The sequence below is a fragment of the Amphimedon queenslandica genome, unplaced genomic scaffold (assembly GCF_000090795.2).
Source record: "Amphimedon queenslandica unplaced genomic scaffold, v1.1 AMPQUscaffold_13521, whole genome shotgun sequence".
Lineage (NCBI taxonomy): Eukaryota > Metazoa > Porifera > Demospongiae > Haplosclerida > Niphatidae > Amphimedon > Amphimedon queenslandica.
Window position 1 is genome coordinate 865,166 of NW_003546243.1, and position 20,059 is coordinate 885,224.

Here is a 20,059-nt window from a genome sequence, read left to right on the forward strand (position 1 = left end):
CTGGTAATATCCTGATTATATCTATCTCTATTGCAGTTGCTTTAGCTCATTTAGATGATTCTGAGAATGCTTTGAGAGCTTACGGGCAAGCAGTTCTACTCAAACGGTAAAATGCTTTATATTGTATCTGTGACTCTTTATCTTGTGTATAGGGATGAACCACTCTTACATCTCAATTATGCTATTGCTCTGTACAATAATGGTGATGTTAAAGGGTCTGCTGTACAGTATCGCAAATATCAATCAAGATCAAGATCACTAGAAGAGGAAGACCCTGATCCCGAGGTACAGTGATCTCTGATCAATGCTGATTCTGATTTTGATCAAATATTGATTCTATTTTGATATTGTACTTTTGTTAGGTTCAAGAGGTTAGTTTTAAACTGGGCCGGTGCCTTGCTCCAGATTGGTGAGACTAGTGGCAAGGTACCAATACCTGTGAAGAAAGAAGAGGAGAAAGGAAAGAATGACGAGGAGGAGGAAGATGGAGAGAGAGTGTATAGTAAAATTGTGAGGCAGTCTGATGGAAAGAAGGTCACTGTTCAAGTTAAAACAAAACTGAAACAAGTTAGAAGAAAATGTGCACATTGACATAATATTATTCTTTCTTTTTTAATAGGCAGAGAAGTAATGACATTAAAAGACGACAACCTGGTCACTCTATTTTAGTTATAACATTTATTTGAAATTCAGTAAAATAAGGAACGATAATTATGTGATGCGATGCATATAGCTAGTTTAGCAACATTCAAAAAAAGTTGTGGTTTTGAACTTTTGATCTTGTAAGAAACATGACTCAGTGTACTCCACCCATTAATAAGTTAGCACGTGCATGCACGAATTTGCTAGTGATGTCACAGTCACATGGCCCAGTGCTTGTCACATAGCACAGTGCTTTTGAGGATCTCTTCCTGCTGCCTTGCTAAGTTTGCTGTACTCAAGAGTCTATAGTGTGCTACTGATTAACTGTTGTTAGTATGGCAGATCTGATTGAGGAGCCTAATTGTAAAAGACCACATTTAATAGGTATTGTCAAAAATTAACATGCCCTGCATTTATATATAACAGTTCCCACTGCCACTGAATCATTATCATACTTTTAAATTATGTAGGCAATACACCTATAAGTCAAAGTACAAATGAACATGACCAGGTAACTTAAAATAGAAGGGCTCTAGCAACATGCATGATGACTACACTCGAGTTAAAAATTTTTAATTTTTGACCTAGCTTGACAGAAAATTAATGACGGTCAAAACTTTTATGTTTACTGTGACTGTGAGGGAGAATTCGGATCAACTAGGACATCTGCCACCGGAAGTAAAAAATAAACACTAAACCCCAACCCCTTAGCCAGGCAGGCGCTCTACTAAGATCGACGAGAGGGTGTGGTTTCTGGTGGCATATATTCTAGTTGACCTGAGAATTCCTCACATGATGTATTTATGCATTTTATACCCACTTCAACAATAATTGTGTGTCACATTGCATCGTAACGAGTAATAGCCTAATGCATGTCAGTTCCTCTGTGTTGGGTACTGGTATTTAGTATGCTTTCACATTCTCTTTTTACCATCAGTTTGACTTTCTAAAGATGAAAAAGCTTATTGCAAGTATAAAAAGTCTTGAGGAGAGCATCCAAGAACAGAAAGACAGACGAAATGTATTATTTGCTGAGATATCCCAAGCCAAGTCCGAATCAGATGAATCAGTATTAAAGCTTGTCTCAGATATTATAAAGGATTTGAAAAAGTACAAAGAAGAATGGGAATCTAGAATGAAAGAGCTGACACATTTTCATGACAGTTTTGGATTCAATGTTGAGGAATCTTGCAAGTTGTAAGTATACATAGCTCATTAAGTTTCATTATGTTTGGGGAGTTTCTGCTTGTGCCTGTGTTTTGCTGTATAAAAGGGCATGGGGAGTGCTTGCTAAGGCCTTTTGAATTGTTATTTTTATAGTTGTTATTATCAGTTCTGCCTTTGGAATACTATGAATTGCCTAATGTAAGTTAAATACTTAAATTTTAATAGGTCTTTTTGTCTTGTGGATTTGTTTTATCCAACCATATTGGAAATATCTGTTGTTAACGAAAATATGGGAGCCAAAATTTCACCAAGTATCTTGCCACCGTTACTAACACCGGTTACTACGAAAAGTCGTGATGCCAGTGGCGAGTATAATATACTAGCCACTGGTAAATATATATATTTTTTCAATAAAGTTATAGCTGCAACAAATGCTCGTTCATCTCATTTTCAAGAACTTTTCCCAATAAAAACTGCAGCACCGAATATAGAAGTTACATACTGCCCAGAATTTGTTCCGCCGAAATCGTTCCTTGCAGATTGTGACAATAAAGAATTGGTGACCAGCATTTTAGTGGATGTTATACCACAACTGTTTGTCCTACGTACTTCCTTAAAGACAGAAAAAGCCATCAAGGATGTTTTTATTCAAACTATGCGCACAGATGTCCACTTTGACACATTAGCAGTGAAAGGTCTGAAAGTCAGCAAGGATGCATACTTTGGACGTTGGCTGAAGATACACTATGGAAACAAGTTTCTCATTAAGGACAATGAGTGTTTGACAGAACTACCTGTGACACTGCACCAATCATCTCGGCCTGACTTTTGTCTTTTGCCCAAATCAAATAGCTTTTCTGCAGTGTCTGTATCAACCCAACCAGAAGAGGATGAGGACCCTGAGCAGATTTCCATATCATCAGAAGAGGAGCAGGAGGGTGTTGAAGAAGAGGAATATAGTAAAAAGCAAAAGGCTCAGGCACTCGCAAATATGGTTGCAGTTGTGGGATTTCTCGTAACTAATGCCATCGTAGAAGATAAAAAGTTCCATAAAATTACTATTTATGGACTACAGTGCTGCTATATAGATGACTGTGCTTCATTAATGAAGTTAGTTTTAGATTTTAAGAAGAATGTTTCGCAGCTATTTGAATATAAAGGCACACAGCGTATTGGAGACCAGATTGCACGGGTCAGTGCAATAATAGAGAAGGAAAGTCAACTGTAATCTTTACTTGAGTAACAGTTACCTCGGTGTTATTATTAATATTATTGTATATAATCAAGTTAAACCATAATTATCACTATTGTTACCTCTCTATTTCACTCTTCCTTTTTATTATTATTGTTGTTGGAGTAATAATACAATCAAGTTCAACTATAATTATTATCATTATTGTTATCTGTCTTTGTCTGTCCATTTTATTCTTCTTTCTAATCATTTTCATGATAATGATTTAATCATCGACTAATAAGTGTATTTTATCAAAGATGCATCTATGATTTTATGTTGTGAATAATTATTATTAGACAGCCTTTGGTAATGTATCCTGTGTATGCGTGTTTATTTACGGAGGTCATGCCAATGCTCAAGCATAGATAGTTAGATACATGTAACTGATGAAAGTTGACTTGATTAGCAACATCTCTGATACTACAACTATTATTATTTTAGGCAAAGCTCTTAGTGATGAACTGCATCTACCTGTATGGGCAGGTCGTCCAACTATTTTAAATAACCTTTATGATGGCTAGGGCAGAGCCCTTAATAAAATGATTGGTATCCAACGGCCCTGCTGCAAGTGGTCAGACTATGCTGCAAGTGTGTGGATTTTAAATGCAAAGATTTTAAAAACTAAAATTATCAATGATTACTATTATCATCACAAATAGATTTAGTATCGCAAATATCAATCAAGATCAAGATCACTAGAAGAGGAAGACCCTGACCCTGGTGTACAGTGATCTCTGATCAATGCTGATTCTGATCAAATATTGATTCTATTTTAGTATTGTACTTTTGTTAGTTTCAAGAGGTTAGTTTTAAATTGGGTGCTTTGCTCCAGATTGGTGAGACTCGTGGCAAGGTACCGATACCTGTGAAGAAAGAAGAGAAGAAAGGAAAGATTGATGAGAGAGGGGGGAGGAAGATGGAGAGAGCATGGGTGCATAGTAAAATTGTGAGGCAGTCTGATGGAAAGAAGGTCACTGTTCAAATTAAAACAAAACTGAAACAAGTTAGAAGAAAACGTGTGCATAATATTATTCTTTCTTTTTTAATAGGCAGAGAAGTAATGACACTAAAAGACAACAACCTGGTCACTCTATATTAGTAAATGATTTTCATTTCCAAAAAAAAATTTTAATGAATAAAGGTGCAATACATAAGGACAATTGCCTTCATTAAGTACTGTAGCCTGGTTAATATTATTATAGTTTAGATCTACATCCGTAATATAATCCTAGTAAAATCATACTACTGATACTAGTATAAACTTATAGAGTGACATCACATTTGCAGTGCAGAAATTTCCCTCACTGGCTTTAATGGCATCCAGTTTAACAGGTTGCAAAAACCATTGCATTGGTTGTTTTAGACAAGCTTTAGCTTGTTTCTCCTGCTGCCCTAGTTTCTCTGGCAAGGAAGATAGTTATTCGAGTTTCCAGTCTGCTGAAAATGGAGACCAAAAGGAAAGGGCGGACTCATCTTTGTCGAAGAGCGAAGAAGCAGAAACAACTCATTCTCTCACCAAAAATATGGTCTGTAGCACTATGCCAATGCCTCCAGGTGTCACAGTGGCTCTTCAAAGTACCGGTACTTCTGTAAGGAATGAGGATCCTGCTAGAATGGGTGGAACAACAACAACACTGTCCAGTGAGACGAACGAGAGGCAACCATCAGACTCATACACATACAATTAAAGATAAATCATTTCTTATATTATTTAATTTATTATTATTATTAATACTAATAATAACAATAACTATTGTTGTTGTTGTTGTAGTGCCTGTGGTGGTTGGGTTTGACAGGTAGCAATTAGATCCCTGTAATACTGAGACCGCGTCTCCTTTACTAACTTCATTTTCGATTGACGAGGAGTGTCTGTCTTCTCTACTCCATACACAGGCTCTGCCATACCTAAAAGAGAGAGAGAAAGGAGAAATTGACATTACATGTCTCATACCTAGTGTATTGTGATAAGTTTTTTGAACAGATTGATCCCAGATTGTCTGAAAGAAACAAAAAGTGAATGGAGAGAGAGTAGGATGAGATGATAACAACTGATGGGTGCTGAAACTCCTCTCATCCAACCTAATAAAACAAAGAGAGAACATCGTCGCACATAAATATCGCTTGACTTGCCAGGATCCTGTCCTTTTTAAAGACTCAAAAGATAGAGTTTCTTTATGTTGGAAGAGCGAGAATATAATTCTATGGACTCCAGTCCCTTGTGGTGGTATTGGAGGAAGGTATGGAGTTAGAGTATCACCTGATTGTATGCCCTCTCCAGCTGGAATATTCCCACTACAGAAAATAAAATTAACAAATGCTGATGTGCTTATTTTGCAATGAATGTATGTTTAGCTAAAGGTTATTATTGTCCTAATGTATGACTGTACATGTACTATTCCTTATTCTCTCTCTCTCTCTTTCCTTCCTCACATCATCCAGTGAAGCAATTCAAAGTTGCTATCAGTCAGGTGTCCATCAGGATTACTCATAACTAGTGTCCAGTAGCCATTTCTTTCAACGGAGGATGAAGGAAGACTAACCACTGGCTCATTTAGTGTCTATGTACAAGAATACACTATTCACTGATTACACTATTCACTGATCATTATTAGGTAAACAATGTTCATATTCATAACTTTAAAATTTGTTGCTTAAATCAGCTCAAACTTAACTTCTAGTCTTCTACATAGCATAAGAAGTTTTAAGAATATTAAAAATGTAATAAAAAATTGAGGATTATTTCGGAGCCAATTTTCAAAAAATAATGGTATTTCTGCAGATTTTACTTTTTCTGGATGAACAATGTTTCCATGTCTTATCTGGTTTGTTTCGTAAGCCACACCCATGAATCCAAGGGGATGAAACATTTGCTTGTACACGTCACTAAAAATATTAAAATGGTGTCCCGTCCTCTGTAGGTGTACCAGCCCATGCTCTTCTTTCCAGTCCTCTTTTACTGTAGGTAATGGAACACGTACTAGTGGGTGGAGCCTAGTAAAACCACACCCACCACAATTATCAGCGTTACTAACATTTCATTCTCCTTGAAGCTCGTTCTAGTTTAGGATCGGACCGATTCCTGTTAAGGACTTCCTTTCTTTTAAGTCTTTCTTTCTTTGACGTTCCACGCATCAAGAAACTGTTAGCAACTAGGTTAGAAAAAAATTATAAAATTAAAGACTGAAAATAATAACAAACAAGAAAAAGAATACAAAAATTCCTTACAATCTGAAGCATTACGAGGTAGAAATAAGCACTTTGTCAAACGTGGCATGAAAGCTTTGCTAATTTGCTTTATACCTCGTTTTATACAACAGTTTGGACAGCAAGTTACACGTGAGATGATCTGAGAGATGTGTGGCTTTCATGAAGGCCACACCTAGTCTGAGTAGTCAATATGGTGAAGCCAGGATTGATTCATTGGATTGTAAGCTGATGATGTTCTAATAAAATTATTACTTCATTTAGGCTGGTTTGGGCTTAGGGGGCATTTCTGGTGTTTATCTGGCACAAAACTATCAGGTAAAGCTAACAACTGAGGACTCAATTGGAATAATAACATATTATCACCAGGGTTTTGATACAAAACATGCTCAGAACATAGATATCTATGCTCAAAACATGTATAAAATAGAAAATTCTCTCCTAAATAGTTTTGATAAATTTTGGCCTGGGGCCACATATGACTAATTTTGGAGCAACTTTAAAACTTTGTAAAAAATCCAGATTTTATTGGAATCAGCTCAAACTTTCTACACAAAATATAAACATGTGTATGTATCAGGAAAAATTATTAAAATGGGGAAGTATCTCCTTTTCATTTTTGGCAAAATTTAGCCAAACCCCTGTACTATAGTACAGGGACGTTAACTTAATTTTGGGGCAACTTTAAAAATTTGTAAAAAATCTAGATTTGATTGGAATCAGTTTAAACTTTCTATGCAATTTAAGAACATGTACCTGCATAAAAAAAAATTATAAAAATGGAGAATTTTTTCTTTTTCATTTTTGGTAAAATTTAGTATACCATAGTACAGGGACTTTGGGATAATTTTGAACCACCTTTAAACAATGCATGCTCTTCTTTGACTGCAGCTCCCACTAATGAGTGACCTGTTTGATCGTCTGTCCAAGTTTGTATCTTCATTTGAAAAGGGTACCAACAGCAGCAGCAGTAATAATGACAGTATAGAGGGACGTGGTGGACCAAACAAACCTTAAGCAACAGTTTACTGTATTGATGCTATTTCATAATTATCACCTGTTATTAATTGTTTTGTAACTGTGTATTAGTTACACTGTCTGTGGAAATGATTATAATTTTTTAAAACTGTTTAGTTATCAAAGTCTTGATGCATGCTTATGCACATTTTGATAATCTGATTGATAGTTTTTGTATTGAGTTACCCTCAACCTCAGTTTATAAAGCAATGAAGAGCTATTGTTATGTTGGCACTGATGATCTTGCTACTTTAATTGATGCACTTGATTGCAGGATGTTTACCATGCAGCATTTTGCATTTGCAAAACAATTATAGCTAGATTAATCCTTCTATTAATAAGTTGGAAGTAAGTTGTTAAAAAGATGATACTGAGGAGAGAACAGAAAGAAAGAAAAAAGAACAAAGGAAAGTGATAAATGAACTAAATGAAATCAAATCAAAATAATTATAATAGTTTAGTCCAACGAGCTAGCCAGTACGGTAATAGCCAAGGGGCAGGATCCATTTCATTGCTTGATCCTTCAGAATCAAGTTGAAAGGGATTAGAATTCCAACGAAGCTGAGTTCGTTCATTAGGAGGTAATACTCTAACTGACTGAATACCACTACGATAGTACCTGGAATTGAAGAGCAAGAGAAAAAGTGAAGTTTTAGAAGTTAGCTATAACATCGATGCTCTTAATAGAAATAGCTACTCAATTTTAGCTAGCTATAATAATTACCTGTCCTGTTCAGGATCCAAATGAATGTCAAGACGATGAGAATTAGTCGTGGGCCATTGAACAAGATCAAGTGGCCATTCACGTAAACTCCAAACTAGTTTCTCTATTAACTCGGTATTATTCTGACCTAAAGAAAAGGAAGCAATAGATGAATATCAATGTGTCTGTACCTGTAGCGAATGAGTATATGCCAGTCCAAGCCGAACTCTTTTCTCTCTTTACAGAGTCCCAGGCTTGCTTTAAGCTCAGCTGACCCAAACTCAATGCATCTTCTAGTGGAAACTCTTTATCTTGCTGGTGGCTCAGCTTCTACAAACAACATAATAATAAGACAAGTACTCATCCTCTCCACTCACTTTTAACGTATAGAAATATACAAAATATTGCATGAAAGCTAGCTCATCGTCTGAGAAATTGAAATCTCTAGGGAACGTTATCTTTTGGTTGATCATATTAAGACCGTAACCATGAGTATCAACCAGCTCCTAAAAATAAAATATAATGATAGCAACACACACACACACATTCATGAATCTATAAGAAACTAAGTGCAACATCAAAGGATTACTGCATGGTAAAGTTTACCTGCCATGCTTCTATGTAGTCTTTTTTCATAGTCATTCTATAGGCAGACATTAATCCACTTAATATCTCAAGTGAGTTCAGTCCACGCTCATCGGCCCATGACTGATTGTAATTGAGTTGATCTGGTGACCACACACCCCATCTAGTGGTACGATTAGTGACATCAACTAGTGTGTAGTTATTTGACTTTATGTAACCTACAAAAAAAATAATTTAAGGTTTAATTTAATCACACAAAACTCTTGTTTAAACAGTTACAAAAGGTTATTTATACTATACTACCGTTTTCTACACCATAGTATTCTAAAATAATTATTCTTGAATAATTTAATAAAACTCTTGTATTATTACACTCTTTTAAAAGAATTACCTTACAAGAGACACAAAGTCAGACACTCAAACAACAGCATATTGTTCATTAACAGGTTCAACAGGTTTGTATGACTGGTTTAACCTGTTACTAACTATAATATAACTTTTAAAAACCAAATCAGTATATAAAGACTAGCAGAGTTGAGAAATAGCAGTCTTCAATCTCTCAGTCTCTCTCTCTTAGTCTCTTTCTCTTCCAATGAGGTTACTAGTTGTGTGTTCAGTGTTGCTCTCAATACTGACACTAGCTGCAGCTATACCATTAAAGAATAACACCAACACTGGACTGTCCTGCAACTATAAACAAGCCTATGTTGAAGTGTTGCGTGGTAGAGATGGTCGTGATGGAAGAGATGGAGTGAAAGGAGAGAGAGGAGATAAGGGAGAAAGAGGAGATAAGGGAGAGAAAGGAGAGAAAGGTGATACTGGACCTGCAGGACCAGCTGGTCCTAACAGTGGTGGAGTAGTGTACACTCGTTGGGGAAAGAAGTCCTGTCCTACTGGAGCTGAACTACTGTATGAGGGAATAACTGGAGGTGGTTACTATGAAAATTCAGGAGGAGGAGCTAACTACGTCTGTTTACCAAAGGATCCTCAATATAATAGTACACATGAGCCTCCTGATTATTCTCTAATGTATGGTACAGAATATGAAAGTGCTAATGGTATATTTCCAGGAAAGAATCAACACAATGCTCCTTGTGCAGTATGCTATGCATCCAGCAGGAGCACTAAACTAATGATTCCTGCTAGAACCAGCTGTCCTTCATCATGGACTATAGAATATAAAGGATATCTGATGGCTGAACATTATTCTTTCAAGAATAATAAAGTCTATGAGTGTGTTGACGAAAGTCCCGAATCTATTGATGGAAGTGAGACTGCTACTTTGTCTGCTCATTTCTACTTTATCCGTACAACCTGTACTGGTCTACCTTGTCCACCTTATGTTAACAAAAGAGCTATTACTTGTGTTGTGTGCACCAAGTAACTAAGAGGTTTATTATCTACTTGAAACAATTTCAAACATACATTGTAGCTACTTAGTTTTTTTGGTTAGGTAGTTTGAACTAGTAGAACATTCTATGCTGCTTAACTGTATTCTGTATTAGTTAGTGAATTTTTTGTGATTTCCTTTACAGTGAATTTAAATTTTAGCAATAAAATTGATGCAGCTATTCACTGCAGGCAAGCTAAGTGCACAAGGAAAATAATTATTATAGAGCACAATGCACATGTACAATACATGCACCAATAATACTAATAAAGGAAATAAGTAATTACATCTAAGTATAGGAATAATGTTGCCACATGTATGCATGACTTACTGATAATACTGTCCAGTGTTGAAGCTACATTCATCCTCTCATTAAGAGTTTCAGCAACCAAATCATACACTAAAGTATATGCGAATATATGACCGGCAATCTATGAAAATAAGAAAAAATAATGGCACTTTAAAATAAAGAAAATAATACCTCGTCAGAGCTTGTGTCTCCCTTCCAAAGCCAGCCAGGATTAGTAACTGATGCATGCCAATCATCCCCAATGCTACCAGTGTCATTGTCATCTTCTCTAACAACAGAGCGAGCTGGTAAACCTGAAACACCAGTCACTTCTATTAGGAACTTCATTCCCGTGTAGAGTGACCAGGCGTTTCTCTTTGCCTCCTCTATACCAGTCGCTTTGTAGCGGAGTGCTTCAGCTGCCACTGACCAAGAGGTCCATAGTCCATCATTATCAGTTGGCACTGGTTCACATGTGATAACAGTATAATTATCAAGAGGACAATCAGCAGTAAGACCTAAAAATAATATGAACAATGTAAAAATTTAATTTTTTGATTTTGATAAATTAGTGGCCATGTGACGTTAATTTTGAGTATGCACATACAATGTAAGCAGCATAAAATGGCGGCTCTGTTTTCAAATGGTTTAAGTCTTCATCTTCCTTACCTGGTTCTCTAGTGTGTCTTGACAACATGTCTTGATAATGTCCTGCTTTCCTCTCCAGCGTCCATTCTTCTCCTCTTAGGACAGCGATCCCTCCATCACTCACTATCACAAACACATCTCCGTACAAACTGCTAGCTCCACTAACACCTTTCCCTGGCAACCAGCGAGGACCGTAATGATAATCAACAAAACGGGAGTTACCCATATCAAAGAGACTATACCCTTTACCAGTACCGACTAGTAGTGTTCCACCACAGGACTTCACTCTAGGGAGAATCAGAGGGCGGAGAAGAGGAGGATTTAGAATAGCAAGGGGTAGGTAATGAAGGGTAAGGATGTTTCCGTATGGTAGTCCTTCGCGAGGTCCGAGTCTTTGAAAAGTATAATTAACAAAAAGTCTACTCAGTGAAACGTTATTACCAATATATAAATCCCCTGATGGCACGAATGTTAGTGAAGTGGGCGGGCCATCAACCACACCCCCAAGCCCATCCTCCCATTTTGAAATCCACTCAAACCAGACTCGACTACCATCGTAAAAATAAAGTTTCTCGTTTGTGCCGATAACTAAAAGTCCAAAACCGCACCCATCGCCAGTCCCGTTATAGGCTCCGCCCCCTCCATTATAACTAATGTCTAAACACTGATAACTTGACGAGGGGCTCAACCAAAACGTCTTGCTTTTGAAACCACGCCCACAATAATCTCTACCTAAACCATGCCCATAATGAACTCCGCCTAACCCAGCCCTCCAGGCAAGTGAAATAACAGGCTCGTCGATATCAAGAACAGGAACAACAGCCGTCTCGTTGTCCTCTGATAAATGGGTGGAGGTTGTATTGAGTGCAAACAGGCCTCCATCGGTACCGATCCAAAGTACCCTGTCATTGGTTGACAGTACTGTTGAGGTTATGACGGTATTGCTAGCGTTTACATAATCAATGGACCAGTACTGGGATATGTCACAACTAAAAGAATAACAACAGAAAAGAATAAGCAACACTCAAGGTTTAGAAAACAAAAATATAACTAACATTGCGTTATGTTGAGGCTTTCTATGCTAAGTATAAAAGTTATTCAGTTTCAACTTTCAAGCTTTTTAAAGCAATAGACATCTGAAAAAATGGTTCAGAATTTTTTGACACAAGCATCTAGTTACACTTGTATTTACATTCACAATGAATTTGATACCATCCCTGCATATTTACTAATACTATAAAGTATACATGTACATGTAGTAACTAATATGTACACATTCGCTTCACATTCACTACTATTCCATAGAGTACAATGCTTGGACTTACTCTTCAGTTGATGACCGGCTGCAGTTCAACAGGACAACCTCATACGGTGATATAAGATACAAGTTCTCCTTATCAAGGAGGGTCAGGTACGTATTATTAGTAATGTTTAAATCAAGATTGTCACTCATGTTCAAAAACTGAACGCTTTCAGGAGAAGAACTCCCAAATCCTAACACAAAGTAAAGACTCGTCGAGTCCAAAAGCCAGACTCCTTCCTGTCCGTCAATATACCCTCCTACAACCTGTCGAATTGTGTCGACACGTTCCGGTAATTTCGGCCAGTCGGCAAACTGCTCAAAGTCATAGGCCCACCTCTGTGATATCCATTCTGTGTACGGGTTGTCATAGAAACGAACAGGAGGTAAGTGGAGAGTAGGCTATGGGGAGAGAAAATAGAGACAGAGAGAGAAAGAGAAGTGGTTCTAAAAACATGCATACATGTATGTACATAATTTACATAATTACATGTAAAATTCCCAACAGAGATCACAGTAACTAATAGTGACAGAGATTGTACATGAATTCAACAGCCAAGAAATTACAAGCAGAGAATAGTAGGAAAGGAAGAGGACAAGCTTAATTCCAACTTTCAGTAGAGACATTAGCTCATAATGCAAGCAGCTGCAATTTTAGCCTCAATAGATCAATAGATAACAATAAGACAAGAGTCTACCATATTGAATGACATTTTAAGACTAACACATACAATACACAGCACCAGGTGCTGCCATAAACCTTGTGGTGCTACTCCTATAGTTTGGCACTGATCGAATGAGAAAGCAAAAAGAATCTTTAATTTCAACGCACAATCAAAAAAGAATTTACAAGTATGATGATTATAGTAATGCAAGCATAAAGGAATTCTTGCTGCATTAGAGAAGTTACATGCAATATTTATAAAATTAACAGAATGTACACATACATGTAGGAGTCTAAACTCTCTTACTTTAGATGGCTTATAGGGAGGTGGTGTCTCTGGCATTAGATAAAGCTCATTTGGTCCATATATAGCAATATAAAGGGCCGATACAAGGAGACAGGCCAGGAGGTAAAGGACAACAAATATCTTGCAAAAGCAAGTCCCGGTTATTTTAACGTTACTCATACAGGAAACTTCATCATCTATTTCATCATCATCTTCTACTAGGGGAGCTGGAGATGAACTGGCCAGCCATTTCCTTAGCATTAGTTCTTTATCCTCCATCTCTCCTGCCACATCTCTTTCACCATTTAGTACTATGAAAGAGACTTTCTCTTCTTTAATCAGCTCTTCATCACACCCGGCCGGACTCTCTTCCTTATCTATGAGAGGCTTGTAAGCAACGTCCTCTATCGTGTTCCCCTCGTTTTTAAACCTCTTTTTCGGCTCTTGAGAAAAAGGAGTCTCAGTTGATTCCATTTCCTCCTCCTTTGACAAGAGAAACAGTGTGGAATTGGCAGCCATGTTCACTTGGGCGGATACAATAAAATAGGCGTGGTCACAACCAATTTTATTATTATTATTCATGAGCAACAATTGAATTTCATTTCATGAAATCAAGACAGAGGAACACCCAAAAATAAATAAAATCTTATAAGACACAAGTTGCATTTTCAAGCCCTCGTAACATTTAGCTAGCTTGAGCAGTCACATTGCTTAACTTCAACTTTTCTTCACTAGTCAAATTCATAAACCTAAAAGCAGAACATCAGTTACATAATACATTATTGAATCATCATGATAATCGTTCCATCACCTTGTATCTGGAAAAGTTAACCTAATTAGATTCAATCCTTCTTCAAGAGCTATAAATACATTGATCACTCATACATTATAATAAAGACTCACCATTCCTCAATCCGTATTTGCCATTTTCCAATTGATTGACTGATTCATTGGAGTATGTAGCTCCAAAGGGCTGCCTCACACGTTTCTGAAGCAACTAATATCAGCAGATAGGGAGGGATAAAAATAAGGAATCAATTCAAACTTCTACCCTGCATTATAGCAGAACATAGAGGCAGTGTAATGACAATAGGACTGCAAATTTTGAGTTAGAATATAGTAAAAAGTGCTTTTATATTTGGTCTAACAAAAACATGAAACTTACTGTCAATAATTCTATAAATTTCTTGACAATCTCTGGTAAATTCTAAATAATAATTACATGCGTAAAAATCAGGTGCAAATGTACATTAAGTAGCAATAAAACTAACAATTTGAACGACTCCATATTTATCTTCAATCCTGGAGTGAACTGCTAAATGAGTCAAACTGGTCACAATACAAATGTACAGCAAACTCTCAGACAATAGTTCCTTCTCCTTTTGCTCGGGCAACTACACAGAATGAAGTAATGGACAGCAGTTTGTATATGTACATGCATGAATGGACTATGCACATTTTATATGAATAATAAGACTCACCTCAGTTACAAAATATGCTATTAGCGGCTTTTTCTTTAAATAGTTTATGATTTCTCTTTTAAATGATGACAGTGTACTGACTGCATCTTTAACCTGGTCCCTTGGGCTCTTCATAGGGGTGTGGCTCTTGGGTGTGGCTTCATGATGTAGCTCCTGAACATGACCTGTGTATAACAAGAGTATTAGTGTAAAAATATTCCTTAGAGCACTTAGAGAAATCTTTTGGCTATATAGAAAGTCCAGCTTCAATTTTCGAGTTATAGCCACTTTTAAAATCAGTCAATTTCTGAAAAATACCCTGTACTATAGTAGTGTTGTTGCAGTACCATAATTTTATATAGTTCTAGTACTAGTTCTAGAACTAGAGTTTGAAAAAATTTAGTTCTAGTACTAGTTCCGGAACTAGAGTTTGATAAAGTTTAGTTCGAGTACTAGTTCCGGAACTAGAGTTTGAAAAAATTTAGTTCTAGTACTAGTTCCGGAACTAGAGTTTGATAAAGTTTAGTTCGAGTACTAGTTCCGGAACTAGAGTTTGAAAAAATTTAGTTCTAGTACTAGTTCCGGAACTAGAGTTTGATAAAGTTTAGTTCGAGTACTAGTTCCGGAACTAGAGTTTGATAAAGTTTAGTTCTAGTACTAGTTCCGGAACTAGAGTTTGATAAAGTTTAGTTCTAGTACTAGTTCTAGAACTATAGTTTTATAAAATTAGTTCTAGTACTAGTTCTAAAACTAGATTTCAATAAATTTTAGCTATTGTTCCAGTTCTAGAGCTAAGTTATAGTTCTTGTACTTGTTCTGGCAATAGAGTTTAAGAAGCTTAGTTCTAATTGGAAATAATTTCTAAATACTGCTTCTTTTTGCTTCTGCTGTCACGCTTTCACTGCTTAGCTTTGAACTGAACAAGTATTCAAAAGTCTATTGATATATAATTTATGTCTAAGTAACAAATTCATACATTATTTGTTATTCAGTCTTTGTTATGTACTAAAATATTTCACTGACAAATTAGTACCTTCTTTGTCAACTAATATTGTTCTACAATTCTAGTTCCAAACTAGTTCTAGTACCACAAGAGAATGTACTTTTAGTTCCAGTTTAGTTCTAGTACTGAGACTCTGGCAAAGTTTAGTTCCAGTTTAGTTCTAGTACTACAAGTCTTGTATAAACTAGTTCTAGTTTAGTTCTGGTTCTTACATTGGTTGTAAAAATAGTACTAGTTCTAGTTCTTGGAACTAGAACTATGAAAAAAAGGCAGTACTAGAATTGATTTAGTTCTAGTACCAAGGAACTACAACAACACTATACTATAGCCCATGGTTTTTCTGAAAATTGGCTCCAAAATCACCCCAAATTTTTAATACATTTTCTGATACAAATTGACGTCCTTATGCTGTGTAGAAAGTTTGAGCTGATTCCGACTTCAATTTTTCAAGTTGTGACCATTTAAAAAAACTAGCCAATTTCTAAAAAATTCCCTGTACTATAGCCCATGGTTTTTTCCAAAAAATGGCTCCAAAATCACCCCAAATTTTTATTACATTTTCTGATACATATTAATGTCCTTATGCTGTGTAGAAAGTTTGAGCTGATTCTGACTTCAATTTTTCAAGTTGTGACCATTTAAAAAAACTAGCCAATTTCTGAAAAATTCCCTGTATTATAGCCAGGGTTTTATCTACTGGGGGTGGGGGTGGGGGGGAAGGTTCTACCCCAAACTCAATATCTTCCCCCCCCAAAATTTTAATGAAAATTTACATAAAGTGTACATAAAGGTACACAATTGTGTACATAAAGTGTACATCTCTGTAAATTACAAATTTATTGAGTAAGCAATTGCATAGTAATATAGTCAGTATTACTTCTACATGGAAGTTTACATGTACTTCCCCCCCCAAACCAAAATTTCTAGATAGAACCCTGATAGCCCATGGTTTAAAAAAAAAAATGGCTCCAAAATCACCCCAAATTTTTATTACATTTTCTGATGCATATTGATGTCCTTATGCTATGTAAAAAGTTTGAGCTGATTCCGACTTCAATTTTTCAAGTTATGGTCATTTAAAAAAACTAGCCAATTTCTGAAAAATTCCCTGTACTATAGCCCATGGTTTTTCTGAAAATTGGCTCCGAAATCACCCCCCATTTTTATTGCATTTTCTGATACATGTTGATGCCCTTATGCTATGTAAAAAGTTTGAGCTGATTCCGACTTTGATTTTTCGAGTTATAGCCATTTTAAAAGTCTTGCTCTTAAGGCTAATTTTGGGAATGCCTCAGGTCTGGTATACATGTACATGTAACGATTAATTTTAACAGACCTGCAAGAACCGCTCTTTCAGCATATACATGACTTCTTGATAAAGTGGGTCTGGTCATTTCATTGCTCCATCCCTTACGATAAGTCACTGTACTAGAAGCAGGTAAACCTTTAAAAATAATAATTAAATAATAATAATAAATAAAATTAATTATTACTGGGAGTATATCCAATGGCAACATCATCTCCTCTTCCTCCAAGTGACGTTATGAAATTCTTTAATTGTGACATGCAATTATTATAAATATTAATCCACAAACCAGGTCCCCCACTAGTGGATAGGCTATACACCTATGAAATACATTAATCCAATCAATCAATTGGTTAATAATAACGATGAATATTAATGAGTGATGATTACCTTGCTCCTCCTTGATGGGGATTGAACTGATAGTCTTGCAAGATCCATAAAAGCAAGATACTACAAAAATAATTACATAAATATTTTATTATTATTATTATTATTATTGTTATTAGTGTATGTACTTTGATTAATAAATTATTTGATTCAAGTCCTAATATTAATGTTCTAGAAGAATCTTCACTGAATGATGCTATAAGTGGAAACTCTAGCAGCTAGAGAGAGATATATATATATTACATGATAGAAGTACAGAAAAGGTAATAACTAACCTCTGCTTGGTACAAATGGTGTAATTTTAAACTCAGACGCCAGACAAAATGCATCATGACTCCATTTACAAATAGCAACCATAGCAATCGTATATCAACCAACAGTGACAAACGCATGTCTACAATTTAAAAAATAATCATTAATATTTTCTATAGTCTTACTGATGGCAGCATAGATGCACATGTAAAGTACCATGTCCTAATAAAAAAAAATTTTAATTATAATTGCTATAGTTGAATTTAATTGCTACCTTTAATGATTGTTTGACTGAGTTTCTGAATAATAATGGTAGACTTGTTTTGAACTGGAAAAATTTTGCCTGCTAAACAGAGAAAAACAAAATAAAAAATGCTTATCAATGAACCATCGCTCTCTCTCTCTTTCACCAGCTCTCATCCTCTCTCTCTCCCTCGAATTACTTGAATAGAATTAAAGACAAGTATAAACATACTGTCTTTTATATAGTACACAAAATACATTAAGCCCTAAATTAAAATTGAGCCACAATTATTAACTTTTAACAAATTTTGTAATCGACTTACAAGAAAAGATCCGTAAGTAGTAGAATGGTAATTGTCAGTATTATGGACAATGTACATTAAACTAAATGACTGGAAAGTTGCCATGACGACATTTAGCATCACAAACAAACAGTGTGAGAGTCTAAAAGTATGACAAAACCTTTGCAGACGTGTACGCCCAACAAAAACTTTAACTATAAAAAGTAATAGAAATTATTTTATCTTTTTCAATTTTTTTTCTTACTGTCAAGAAGCCATAACTGACTAATGTGCATCAATAATACGCTAGTGATGAATATGAACATGCACAATAGTGAGTCGATCTTTAATACAGAAGAAAACTGTATTTTAAAAAGGCAATTAATACAAATAACTCAATAATTATACTGACCATTAGTAAGTGATAAAATAATAATAATGTTAATGTTAGAGACCACAGCCAGATGCAGCTGGCAGCAGCACGCCATGGATAAACCTTTAAAAAGAGACAATGTTATATTTAAAAAGAAAATATTAACTAGCATACTGTTCTGTGAAACCAAATCATTTGAAAAACCCTTTTTAATGATCACATCCACATTCCACATGAAAACATCAGCGCGCAATTGCGCATATGCGCAGATTTTGCGCGCAAAAACCAAACCACACCTATTAAAAGGCACGTGAGGTTTGTAAACTTCCGGTCGTGGTCTCCGTATTTTTATATTCATCCAAAAAGTGACTGATAAGATTCTCTTTAAAAATAAATAAAGTTAATGTAATGCACTGATAATTTCATTTGTCACTCTAGCAAGGTATCTGATTAGACTAATACGAGTGTCCATTAATTCTTTCTCTGCCTCTTCACTGAACACTAGCTCAGAAGCGTCAGTGAAACAATGAATAGATAGCAATTTCTCCCTTATTCTTTTATTGGCCTATAGAATTATGTAGAAACAATTCATTTTGGACACTGCACTATTAATACAACTCACTTCTCCTGGAAAATTATTAGCTACAAACTGGGTGTACTCATCGTTATTGCCTTCCAAAAACAGCATCACTCCAATCTATGAAATATGAATTTAAAATGAATTATAAATCTGATATCCTAATTGCCTTCATTTTTAGGTTCGACACTAGCTTCTTGACTTTCATTGGTTGTACGTTTGGATACGATTGATGCACAAATACCAGTAGCTCAAGACTCTTTGGATACCATTCAACCATTCTTCCTTCCCATATTTGGATGATGGTTTCAATGGCTAGTCTAACAGGATCAATATTACTTGGTTCAGAATCTATGGAAAAAACATTAAGCAAGCATAAGGTCTAATTTGATCAGAATCAGCTCAAAATAATATTCAATCTCATTCATAGCCACTAATATCATTGCTATTAAGTATTGTACTGTTAATGAATTATTCTTACCATTAATGAGCTTTGCAATTTTATAGTTTGTTTTGAAACTCTGCGCAGGAGGTACATGTACATGGCTTTCACTTGGACGACCTTCACTCCTGTCAGCTGACACCTGATGTCCCCCTCTATCTGTGCGCTTGGGATATTTTGGAGGACGTCCAACTCTACCCTGAGTACCGCGATATTTCGGAGGGCGTCCCCTACTCCTGATAGCTACCTGATGTCCCCTACCACTTCTAACTGCTACCTGACGTCCTCTCCCACTTCTGACAGCTACTTGACGTCCCCTTAGAACTAGAGGCTCATTTTCTTCACCACTACATTCTACAGAGTGAATCATTGATTATTAGCCCCACCCCAACTCCTCCCACTTAATTATTCTGGTATTATACTAAATAATTAGGTTCATGCAATAATAATTTCCTCACTAATACCTTCTGAATTCTGGTCTTCTTCTATATCCATCACTGGATTATCACTAGTACTGTTTGTCTTTTTAAAATAATAACCTCGTAAAAATTTTCATTACTCCGTTTACGACCGAGGCACTTAGTAAACTTACTTTGTTGATTCCGT

General features: G+C 35.8%; 7 protein-coding genes and 1 long non-coding RNA gene across 9 annotated transcripts in view; 4 read left to right on the plus strand and 4 right to left on the minus strand.

Annotated features, from left to right (window-relative positions):
- The window catches only part of LOC100632475 (Bardet-Biedl syndrome 4 protein-like), a 6,462-nt gene extending 5,751 nt beyond the window's left edge, over positions 1-711 (plus strand). The window contains exons 12-15 of the transcript XR_002184237.1: positions 37-106; positions 153-285; positions 363-567; positions 620-711. The gene's annotated coding sequence lies outside the window, so the exon portion shown is untranslated. The remainder of the gene's footprint in view (positions 1-36; positions 107-152; positions 286-362; positions 568-619) is intronic.
- A 151-nt stretch (positions 712-862) lies between these two features.
- Positions 863-3,284, plus strand: LOC109580430 (uncharacterized). Its single transcript, XM_019993549.1, has 4 exons — positions 863-1,026; positions 1,113-1,153; positions 1,580-1,839; positions 2,035-3,284. Exons 1-4 carry the CDS (start codon positions 978-980, stop codon positions 3,035-3,037), a joined length of 1,353 nt encoding a protein of 450 aa, XP_019849108.1. The 5' UTR covers positions 863-977; the 3' UTR covers positions 3,038-3,284.
- Positions 3,285-4,722: 1,438 nt separating this feature from the next.
- On the minus strand, positions 4,723-6,354 carry LOC105316828 (39S ribosomal protein L38, mitochondrial-like). Its single transcript, XM_011412051.2, has 7 exons — positions 6,269-6,354; positions 6,076-6,192; positions 5,830-6,020; positions 5,474-5,601; positions 5,174-5,335; positions 4,995-5,122; positions 4,723-4,948 (listed from the first exon to the last, which is right to left on the minus strand). Exons 1-7 carry the CDS (start codon positions 6,315-6,317, stop codon positions 4,794-4,796), a joined length of 930 nt encoding a protein of 309 aa, XP_011410353.2. The 5' UTR covers positions 6,318-6,354; the 3' UTR covers positions 4,723-4,793.
- Positions 6,355-6,409: 55 nt separating this feature from the next.
- On the plus strand, positions 6,410-7,471 carry LOC100632901 (uncharacterized). Its single transcript, XR_002184242.1, has 3 exons — positions 6,410-6,470; positions 6,512-6,565; positions 7,139-7,471. It is a non-coding gene; the product is annotated as an uncharacterized LOC100632901 (long non-coding RNA).
- Positions 7,472-7,575: 104 nt separating this feature from the next.
- Positions 7,576-13,672, minus strand: LOC100632603 (uncharacterized). The gene is made up of 10 exons (XM_011411122.2): positions 13,151-13,672; positions 12,205-12,581; positions 10,901-11,868; positions 10,424-10,749; positions 10,274-10,373; positions 8,574-8,770; positions 8,345-8,473; positions 8,159-8,297; positions 7,989-8,115; positions 7,576-7,883 (listed from the first exon to the last, which is right to left on the minus strand). Exons 1-10 carry the CDS (start codon positions 13,646-13,648, stop codon positions 7,712-7,714), a joined length of 3,033 nt encoding a protein of 1,010 aa, XP_011409424.2. The 5' UTR covers positions 13,649-13,672; the 3' UTR covers positions 7,576-7,711.
- On the plus strand, positions 9,083-10,142 carry LOC100632729 (short-chain collagen C4-like). Its single transcript, XM_019993579.1, has one exon. It carries the CDS (start codon positions 9,145-9,147, stop codon positions 9,934-9,936), a length of 792 nt encoding a protein of 263 aa, XP_019849138.1. The 5' UTR covers positions 9,083-9,144; the 3' UTR covers positions 9,937-10,142.
- Positions 13,673-13,692: 20 nt separating the features above from the next.
- Positions 13,693-18,718, minus strand: LOC105316839 (nucleoporin NDC1-like). 2 transcript variants are annotated; one of them, XM_019993624.1, is made up of 18 exons: positions 18,609-18,718; positions 18,474-18,557; positions 18,327-18,423; positions 18,104-18,276; positions 17,981-18,046; positions 17,812-17,880; positions 17,723-17,759; positions 17,561-17,679; positions 17,414-17,503; positions 17,289-17,348; positions 17,086-17,218; positions 16,929-17,036; positions 14,611-14,774; positions 14,401-14,523; positions 14,295-14,336; positions 14,033-14,126; positions 13,941-13,989; positions 13,693-13,878 (listed from the first exon to the last, which is right to left on the minus strand). In XM_019993624.1, the coding sequence occupies exons 1-18, from the start codon at positions 18,627-18,629 to the stop codon at positions 13,815-13,817; spliced, it is 1,593 nt and encodes a 530-aa protein (XP_019849183.1). In that variant the 5' UTR covers positions 18,630-18,718; the 3' UTR covers positions 13,693-13,814. The 2 variants fall into 2 exon arrangements, with proteins under 2 accessions (XP_019849183.1, XP_019849175.1); XM_019993616.1 differs by having other exon boundaries at positions 17,812-17,883.
- Positions 18,719-18,779: 61 nt separating this feature from the next.
- On the minus strand, positions 18,780-19,985 carry LOC105316845 (uncharacterized). The gene is made up of 5 exons (XM_011412074.2): positions 19,918-19,985; positions 19,493-19,807; positions 19,181-19,362; positions 19,057-19,131; positions 18,780-18,999 (listed from the first exon to the last, which is right to left on the minus strand). Exons 1-5 carry the CDS (start codon positions 19,946-19,948, stop codon positions 18,835-18,837), a joined length of 768 nt encoding a protein of 255 aa, XP_011410376.2. The 5' UTR covers positions 19,949-19,985; the 3' UTR covers positions 18,780-18,834.
- Positions 19,986-20,059: the final 74 nt, after the last annotated feature.

Bases quoted from the DNA above. Each gene is read 5' to 3' on its own strand.
- LOC100632729 (XM_019993579.1), top strand. From the start codon at position 9,145: ATGAGGTTACTAGTTGTGTGTTCAGTGTTGCTCTCAATACTGACACTA.
- LOC105316828 (XM_011412051.2), bottom strand. From the start codon at position 6,317: ATGCCACGTTTGACAAAGTGCTTATTTCTACCTCGTAATGCTTCAGAT. The intron at 5,336-5,473 runs GTGAGGAAGGAA...TATTTTCTGTAG, and splicing joins GAATTGCTTCACTGGATGAT to TGGGAATATTCCAGCTGGAG. The intron at 5,123-5,173 runs GCAAGTCAAGCG...TTGTTTTATTAG, and splicing joins TTAAAAAGGACAGGATCCTG to GTTGGATGAGAGGAGTTTCA.
- LOC105316839 (XM_019993616.1), bottom strand. From the start codon at position 18,629: ATGATTTGGTTTCACAGAACA. The intron at 18,424-18,473 runs GTCAGTATAATT...TTTAAAATACAG, and splicing joins TATTTTATCACTTACTAATG to TTTTCTTCTGTATTAAAGAT. The intron at 17,680-17,722 runs GTAAGACTATAG...TTTAAATTGTAG, and splicing joins GTGCATCTATGCTGCCATCA to ACATGCGTTTGTCACTGTTG.
- LOC105316845 (XM_011412074.2), bottom strand. From the start codon at position 19,948: ATGGATATAGAAGAAGACCAGAATTCAGAAG. The intron at 19,132-19,180 runs GCAATTAGGATA...CATATTTCATAG, and splicing joins TGTCGAACCTAAAAATGAAG to ATTGGAGTGATGCTGTTTTT. The intron at 19,000-19,056 runs GTGAGTTGTATT...ATAATTCTATAG, and splicing joins CTAATAATTTTCCAGGAGAA to GCCAATAAAAGAATAAGGGA.
- LOC100632603 (XM_011411122.2), bottom strand. From the start codon at position 13,648: ATGGCTGCCAATTCCACACTGTTTCTCTTGTCAAAGGAGGAGGAAATG. The intron at 10,750-10,900 runs GTAAGGAAGATG...TATTATTTTTAG, and splicing joins AAGACACACTAGAGAACCAG to GTCTTACTGCTGATTGTCCT. The intron at 8,298-8,344 runs GTGAGTGGAGAG...TGTTGTTTGTAG, and splicing joins TATATTTCTATACGTTAAAA to AAGCTGAGCCACCAGCAAGA.
- LOC109580430 (XM_019993549.1), top strand. From the start codon at position 978: ATGGCAGATCTGATTGAGGAGCCTAATTGTAAAAGACCACATTTAATA. The intron at 1,027-1,112 runs GTATTGTCAAAA...TAAATTATGTAG, and splicing joins TAAAAGACCACATTTAATAG to GCAATACACCTATAAGTCAA. The intron at 1,840-2,034 runs GTAAGTATACAT...AAATTTTAATAG, and splicing joins GTTGAGGAATCTTGCAAGTT to GTCTTTTTGTCTTGTGGATT.